The sequence below is a fragment of the Hippocampus comes genome, unplaced genomic scaffold (assembly GCF_001891065.2).
Source record: "Hippocampus comes isolate QL1 unplaced genomic scaffold, H_comes_QL1_v1.1 scaffold280, whole genome shotgun sequence".
Lineage (NCBI taxonomy): Eukaryota > Metazoa > Chordata > Actinopteri > Syngnathiformes > Syngnathidae > Hippocampus > Hippocampus comes.
The window spans coordinates 30,924-39,703 of NW_017805582.1; the positions used below are offsets into that span (position 1 = coordinate 30,924).

The 8,780-nt window shown below is 41.2% G+C and overlaps 1 protein-coding gene across 2 annotated transcripts; it reads left to right on the forward strand.

The window, feature by feature from the left end:
* Positions 1–331: 331 nt before the first annotated feature.
* LOC109521854 (uncharacterized) lies at positions 332–7,265 on the forward strand. Of its 2 annotated transcripts, XM_019879933.1 has the most exons (11): positions 332–523; positions 634–715; positions 846–944; positions 1,755–2,114; positions 2,221–2,319; positions 2,433–2,547; positions 2,715–2,824; positions 4,333–4,487; positions 4,589–6,042; positions 6,120–6,209; positions 7,010–7,265. In XM_019879933.1, exons 1-10 carry the CDS (start codon positions 447–449, stop codon positions 6,200–6,202), a joined length of 2,634 nt encoding a protein of 877 aa, XP_019735492.1. In that variant the 5' UTR covers positions 332–446; the 3' UTR covers positions 6,203–6,209; positions 7,010–7,265. The 2 variants fall into 2 exon arrangements, with proteins under 2 accessions (XP_019735492.1, XP_019735493.1); XM_019879934.1 differs by lacking the exon at positions 846–944.
* The last annotated feature ends 1,515 nt before the right edge of the window (positions 7,266–8,780 follow it).

The window sequence follows — 8,780 nt, forward strand, 5'->3', positions numbered from 1 at the left end:
TACCAGCACTGATTTTGATTGGGAGGAATGTCGGTGCAATTTGACTGTTGTTGCCGGACAGCCCCGGGACGCTTGTGTTTTTTTGCGCCTGAAATGGGCAGCATTTTTCACAGCCCCGCTTTATTCTTGTTTATGTTTATAGCTACTTAAAAGATGAAGTTCTCTACTGACTTGGCGTTTGGTACCCAGTTAATTTAGTTGCATAGCATAATGTAATTGTTTCTACTGTCGTTGTTACAACTATGCACATCTACTTCTGTTTCTCTAATCAGAACAAAAAAAAAATTGTTGGTGGGTTGAGTTTAAAAATTTCGAGGGACAGCGAACGCAGCAGTGCTTTGTGACGTATAATTTACGGGACATTTCCACATTGGAAACATACTTAGGCGTATACAATAAACTAAAGGAGAGTATTGATTAAAACAAGTGTTAGGCTTCTTGTCATAATGGCTTTCACAAATCTCTTTGCGAATCTTTCTCACAATGGTGCGAAGATGAATGATCAGCCGTCAGTTACAGTCAGGTAATCGCCGCAATCTTTGATTAATTCATTCATTATTAAGGTTGCACTTACTTTTATATTTTTTTTAAAGTCTCGCTAATACTTCTCTGACCTGATCTATTTATTTTCAGGGGCGACATTGACAAGGTTCAAAGGAGTACAAGAGGCAAAAGGAGGACGAGCAGAGGCGAGTCACATGATCCTCGTATAAAGGTATGTTAAACAGTTGTTTAAATCCTCATAAGGTCACACTTTGCATAAACAATTAACCGCAACGTGAATGTACTTATATATTGCCATTAATGCTGCGTCTGACTCTTCTCTTTTTTTTATCCTTTGAGAGAAAGAGGAGAGCTTGCTCAGAGCACGCTGCCTGAGTTCCATGTCAGTCGATGGATGCTTAAACCAGCCCAACTGTTCAGTACAGGGGTTGCAGCATCAGGTTGTGTTTTTTATTTATTTATTTATTTATTTTTGCTGCTGCAGGAGTGACTGGTGCACTTGAAAATAGATCGCTTCACGAGGAAAGAGCATAATTTGGAAAAAATGAAGCAACGTCTTCAGACATCAGCCAGGAAGTTAAAAGCTTGGGTGCAAATGAATGGGTCTTCCAAATCCACAATAACCTAAAGCATACGGCCGAACTGGTTGTACAGTGGCAACAAAGTCAATGATCTATTTATTTATTTATCTAGTTATTTTTTGGGTTGTCATTAAAAATGTAAGAGCAGACCTGAAATGGCATGTGTGAGTAAGGCGGCCTACAAACTTGTTTCAGTTTACAGCAGTTCTGTCCGAAACAATGGTCCAAACTTCCTGCCAGCTATTGTGAGAAGCTTTGTGGAAGGATGTCCAAAACGTTTGACCTGGCATTTAGTAAATACAAATACTTTTGGTAGGTAATTCTAACTGGCCAAGAACGGCAAACGTTTATGCTTTCATGTCAGACAGGGAGGAAAAAGTGTGTTTTTGTATAATCTATGTATAACGTATGATTCCAACTGTATGTTTTGTATTTCACCCTAAGTTGGGAATTCGTGAGTAAATTGAGAAGAGGTCATGATTTCAGTTAACTGTATATCACTGCGACAGTTTTTGGGGGTACGGTCCTGTGAGAATTTTCCATTGTTAGGTGATAACCCTCACAGCACTTTTTGGTGTTGGCTTTGTTTGTGAGACAACTAAAGGTTTTCTTATCATATCTTATCTTTTCGTAATCTAGACAATTGATTTGTCTCGATCTCTTTCACAGAGGCAATGTAACTGGACAAAAGCGAGCAGAAGTGATTTTGATACATTTTCCCAAGATGATCATCCCAAGACTTTAGACTACCATGTGCAGATCACTGATCATGAGAAGATGAGGGCTGGCTTCACTGAAAGGGTAGCAAATAACTGTGCCAATGAGGCCTCGCACAGTGGCCAAAAATGTAAAATAAACCACAGCATGAACCAGCAACAGCAGAGAAAACGCACCAAGCGCCAAAAAGGTCAACAACAGGAGCAAGAATGGCCTCAAAATCGAGCACGAAGCCATCCTACAAAAAGTTCAAGGAAACCTAAAACCAGAACAGAACCCAGAAAGCATATGAAGAACAGAAATAAGACTCAGGTGAGATTTCTAATCGTGACGAATTAAAGTAGCGCAAATTTGGGTTTACGTCTTACGACTTCACTTCAAATTCTACCGGCATGCTTCTAATTATTTCTCTTCTTAGCCCGACAAATATTTCTCACCAGAGTTCAGGGAGCAGAACATTGTGCTGGTGAATGAACAAATTGTCTGCCGACATTTTCTTCACGGGAAGTGCATCAAGGTGGGTGACGTTTTTGCGCACGTTAACTGAAAACTCGTATCCACCAAAAGAAAAACATTTTAATACAGGACGTTTTGAAAAGTCGCTGCTATCCCCCTTGCCCTCGTCCGCAGGGTGACAGCTGTCAAATGCAGCACATCGAAGCGCGGAATGATCTCATCAAAAAGCATTGCAAGTATTACCTACAAGGAGCCTGCGTAAAAGGGGACCACTGCCCGTTTATGCACAATATCCTTTGCAGTACACCAAATAATGTCATCGTGGACTCCACTACAATTTGGTAACATGTAGCACTGGCGAGGCAACCAGCGTTTGGGGTAAAGTCTTGATCCACTTCGGACTATTGCCCGAAGTACTTCAGTTCCATTTCCGTTGTTTCCTGAACGGCTGTGCACAGTCCTTTCCCTGCAAATTTTTCCATAAAAAAGGAAAGTGCTCTAAAGGAGAGGACTGTCGGTTTTCTCACGAGCCACTTAATGACATCACCACAAAATTGTTGAATGAGGTATGGATACAAAGTTTGCTTGTTCACGTCGTGTGTCCATTTAATCTTACAATTGTTTGAAAAAAAAAAGTATGTGAAACCCTTGGGATTATCCATAAATTTGTGATCAAATTTGATTTGATCCTTATCACAAGTCACAACAAAATATAAACACAGTCTGCTTAACACCACAAAAAAAAAAAAAAATTTAATTAACATTCATCAAAGTCCTGAATCAGCCAACCTGAGTCCAATTAAAGTGAGAATATTGCAGATGGTGGTTGCCCAATCAAAAACACACATGCCCCATAAAAAAAAACACACACAAAAACACCTGTTTTGCAATATTATTCACTTGTAGGAAGTTAGAAAGGTAAATAAAGGTCTTGCTAAAAGTTTGGATGTGCACCAGTCCATAATAAGACTATTCAGGACTGGCGCTGCACTCCCTCAGCGTGGCCATCCTGTAAACCACACGTGTCAAACCCAAGGCCCGGGGGCCCAGATCTCACCCGCCATATCATTTTATGTGGCCCGCCAAAGCAAATTATGTGTATCGACTTCATGTTTCTCGCTAAAATACCAACATTGCAAACTGTCTTCACTTTTAAACACATTGACCTATTGCAAGAATTTTTGTTCCCAACCACCCTTTTAAAATAAACGTAATATTTGAAAAAAACATGTTTTTATTGGCCTCTGGTTTCAAAACTAGTTATCTATCAATTTATTGTGTAGCCTATATTTAATATGAGACGATTATACATGAAATAATTAGTCATCACTGCCCTCTCAAGGAAATAAACGAGGATGTGGCCCGTGACAGAAATGGGTTTCGACACCCCTGCTGTAAACATAATGTAGCAAGAGCATTGTGCATTGAGTTCAGGGAAAATATTAAGACGTCCAGAAATCTCTGGCACGTTGACGTCTTTGTTGACAAATGTACACAAGTAAAACAGACAACAATTAAAGTATTTGGAGGACACCAAGGAGGCCACTTTTGTCCCTAAAACAATTGCGATTGGGTTGAATTTTGCGAGAGAGTCCCTGGATGTTCTGCAGCACTACTAGGGACCGATTATATCGACAGATGAAACCAAAAGTGTGTTGTCTGGAAGGAGCGCAGGACGCAAAATACATGGTGCGGTGAGGAAAAAAAAAGGACCAAAGTAAATCAACAGCTGAATTGCTTCAACAGAAGAAAGTGTAGCCTCAGTAGTGGCCCAGTGAAAGCCCTGACCTCAACTCGATTGATGTATCTCAACAGTGTAACATCCCAAGAACATTGCAGAGTCTAAATGTCCACATACTTTTTCCACCTTGCACTGTGATGTTTACATTGTTTCTTTCAACAAAATGGTATTCGTTCGACAAAATGGTTTCCATTGTATTGACTTAGATGATCAGATCGCATGTATTGACCAATTTATGCCAACATCCAGTCATTCCATAGGGGGTGCACACTTTTTCCCGCAGCTGTACTTTTGCAGTGTGTTTCAAACTACTGCACAGTTCTTTCTCGACAGGTCATGGCGTTAGAGGTGGAGTATGCGAAGAAAAATGAGCAGTCTTCAGTTCAGCCCGTGACAGGAGATGAGCCAGAGGTCACGCAAGTTCCCAATCCTCCTGTTATACATCAAGAAGCAAATAAGGGCTGTGGTGAATTAGTACAGCCCTTCAAGTATGTGTTTCCGCAATGGCTTGAAATCTAAGCACGATCACGTAGAATTTAACCTTTAAAAAGTTCGTGCAGCTGGACCCACTCTAGTTTTTTTTTTTCAGGTTTAACTTTTACAACAGTGCCGAACCGAATGCAAATACCAAGGAAACGTGTCGGGCTGAACAAGTGGGGGATGTCACTAAAGAAGATGCTCAGGCATGGGAAGCAGCTTGCCAGTCTCCGTCAGTTGTCCCCTCCCCCGGGCCGCCAGTTTTATACTCTGTTGAAGCAGTGCTGGGACTAAAGTCGTCCGCTGTCTTCAAAACTCCCTTAAGTCCAAATCTAACCACGCTCTCTGTCCTTCCTGCCTCCTCTGGCTGTGCTGGCTTGGCAAACCATTGCGAAGTCCCTTACTCAGTTGACGTCCACATGGCATCTAAATCCACAGAGTTGGGTCGCTCACCTACCACTGCTGCACCAATGCCACGGGTGGAATCTTACACTCCCACAGGCCAGCGGAGCTCTGCGAGCCGACATAACAAAGCCTCAGATTTATCACGTCCACAAAATGAGCCTTGGAGAGAGACGACAGCCTGCCAAGTGGCTCAAGAGATTCACTCTGACGATACACCAGTGCCGACTTCTACGTCGAAACTCACTCAAGCGGAGAAGTGTGCAGATTACATGAAAACCGGACGCACAAGACATAAGAGCTCACTCCATTGTCTTGAAAAAGAGGAAAAGCAGAATCCAACAACAGACACGACATCCTCTGTAGACTGCGCTCAACAGCTCAAGTCCAGCAAGCTGGACTTCCAAAGCCTTTTTTCTAGCCCCCCTCATCTGTTATCTACCCCCAATCTGACAAATGATTTCTATCCTTTTAATCAGTCACCTCAGAGGTCCACACCGTTCCAAGAGAGTGCCTCTGTTCTAACTGCACTTATCAACCCCTCCTCGGAAACCGCTGCTTGCGGGAACCCCAACAATCACCTTCCCCTGCAGGGCCCGTATTCCAAAAACGCCAAATCTGCTCTCACTTCTCCGGCACCACAGGCATATTGTTCAAGTGGAACCACAACACAGCGTAAAACTGAGACTCTTAGCCTCCCGGCACTCGGTTGTAATAAAACCTTGAAAACGCCATTTAAAAGCCTTTTTGCGAGTTCAACAACCTTATCCACCCCCCGACACTTTACCCAAACTGTCTCTGCTACTCCTCAGTGGACTAATATCAAATGCCAACATTCTACCACGAAAAGGACTGCCGAACCAGCCCAGGCCCGTGCGAATTCTCTGTGCAGCCTTTTCGCCACCCCTCCCGCTCTCCTCTCTCCACCATCCGCGCCTCAAACAAACCATTCATACCAGCCAGAAGATACGGCAGCTCTTTGGTCAGGCGCCGCTCAAAGTGACGCTCCTATTCCCACCCTAGTCTCACAAGCAGCATCCCACGCAGAAAATGACAGATTAGTTGATCCAAAGCAGCAGCAGACTCAAGAAAATGCTCACAGGGGGATACCCACCAGCAAACTGGCAACCCATCAGCGGCTCCACGGCGCGCATCCATCCGTTGGTAAGAAGACCTCACTCAAAGGCTTATGAGCACTATTATGAGTTCTGATACAACAAGTTATCTTTGTCATTCTGTAGATTCTTCACCAGCAGCCACTTCAAATTCAGTCCTGAAAACACTCTTCCTGTCCCTGAGCCCGTATCAGCAAGACAGCCAGTAATCGAATGGTATTATTCAATATCTAATATGAGAAGTGGACACACTCTTGTTAAGTGGACACACTCTTGTTAAGTTTTATCATGTCCAAAGACTTCTGTAAAGTGCATGTAGGGGTACACATGCACTTTGTAATGTCACGGTTGTGCCGTATTTTCTTTTTCCCTAATGTCATGTTTTGGGAATTGTACCGCTATTTGATCAGCTCAATATGACAAAGGGTTTATCTCAACCAAATGACTGAATGTGATAAATGAATTTCCAATTGTGAAAGGCTTTTACAATGACGCACTTTTAATTTCACTCATCTATGAAAACATTGACTTTAAAATGAATTGTACAGTTACATTTGTTGAAATCAAATCTGTTCTAAATAGGAGTATTATCGTCTCCTTTCTTTCTACCACATCAAGCTAACATTTTAGCAATGGTAGCTTCTTTATTTTTTTACAATCTACTGCGTGTCAAGTTAGAGCACAATGGCACTAACATTGGTACTTTTTAAGAGCACAAAAATTACCTCGCCACTTTGAGGTTTGGACTGTGTTCAGATAACTGTAGATAAACCTGAAGCGTCACATATCGTGAAACGCAAAGGGTTGGTTGAACCATGACAGCTCCACTTGACCCATTTTAAGACTTTAAAAATCAATGTTTATTCTCGGTACAGTTGTTTTTTTTTGTATTACTGGATATTGAATATGATGTTTTATAGCATGTGTTTTTTGTCTTTTGAGCACATTTTAAAAGTCATTAAAATGAAATGTAATCTTTAAAATCAAGATGTGTTGTGGTGTGCCTATCCATCCAGCCATCTCTTATTTGTGCCACATTACCTGTTGAGCGTGGTGCCTGGCTGGAGCCTATCCCAGCTGACGTCGGGGGAAAGGCGGACTGCATCCTGGACTTGTCGACAATCAGCCAGAGTGCACATCGTGGGAACCGAACAACCGATGCTGCTTGCACTGAAGTGTCCGGAATGTAATACATCAGCATCAGTGATTGTCATGGTGTAACTACGGAGTAAATAAAACAAGTGCTTGCAGCTAATGGCACAAATATTTTCACTTTTTGGTGCTTTGCATCATGTTTAATTCTTCCCACTGCTTTTGAAGCCACAATTTGGAACTCTTAAAAACTGTCAGAGCAAGAGTCTTACTGCCTTTAAACACAGCTGAGCACAGATTTTTTTCACGGGGACTGCATCTGTCATTTTTGAGGTTTTTTTTTTTTTTTTTAAACCTGCACATTGGGATTCCTCAATGTGCCAATAGTTGTGAGGCCAGGAGATGCAATTTAGACAAGATGAGCGAGATGGGCCTCTGACCTACTTGTTTGCTTCCGGTCGAACTTGGCGGAAACAGCTGGACAACGCTCGTAACAAATTGCACGCAACTCTCAACACCCTCAATGACAAACTAACAGTTCAAAAGAAGAGATTAAAATATAAATTCCAAAAGATGTAAACGCATTCAAAAAGCATGCATATCTAAAATACGTTTTTAAGAGTAGAATTAGTGTTTTAGATGTGTCGATGAAGTATCGACGTCAATTAAAACGACACCGTAAACTAATTTTTTCACACAACCCGAACTCCAAAAGCTCGCTCTTTTCATTACGAAGCCGTTTAGCGCAATTTACTTTTCGCCAGTAGGTGGTAACATTTGTCCCTGAATGGATATGCCCGTAATCTGTTTCTTTTATTCTCTATTGTATTTATGAGATTGAAAGCATAAAATGAGTGACCGCATTAATGAACCTTTTCTACTGTTCATTTATCACGCCATGTGATTGCTGTTTAGGACTCGTACTATTTTGTTTGCAGTAAAGGTTCACCAAAAGCAAAACGCTCATGAGATCCAATTCTTTCTGTGTGTACTGAAAGTTTGCATGGTTCATTGAAGTCCGGTGGAACACAATAGAGTACACGGCATAATTTGTAGTGATGGAAATTCCGGCTCCTTTTCAAGAGCCGGTTCTTTTGGCTCGGCTCACTAAAAAGAGCCGGCTCTTTCGGCTCCCAAATGGCTCCTCAGTTTTTTTGTTGCTTAAATTAATTTACTTCCAAAAATCATGTAAAATTATGTGTAAAATGAATTACTAATGTAAAAAATATATACAGTATATCAAATCTTTATTATTACTACATTTATGGCTTTATTTATATTCTTCTGAACATACTCAACATGGAGTGCTACAAAAAATAAATTACAAAGTGCAAAAACAAAGACCCATCTCAAAACAAGGTCAACAAAAAGTTCCAATCTCTGATTGTGTATATTTATAAGCTTTTAACTATTTTCAGTAAAACAACATAAGTAAGCTTTGATTACCACACAAGAAATTATAAATTAAAATTTGATATTGGATATTTTAACCTTGCACAGTCTACACGCTGCTATTGAACTATCAATTAAGTTGAAATGAGTCCAAATGTCACTGCTTTTCCTATCCATTTTCTCACCTTACTACGGAGCCCCTAAGGGGACATGGAAGAAAAAAAAAAACTTTGCGAGATCTCGCAAAGAAAGAATGCGAGATCTCGCAAAGAATGCGAGATCTCGCAAAGTATTCCAAAGTAT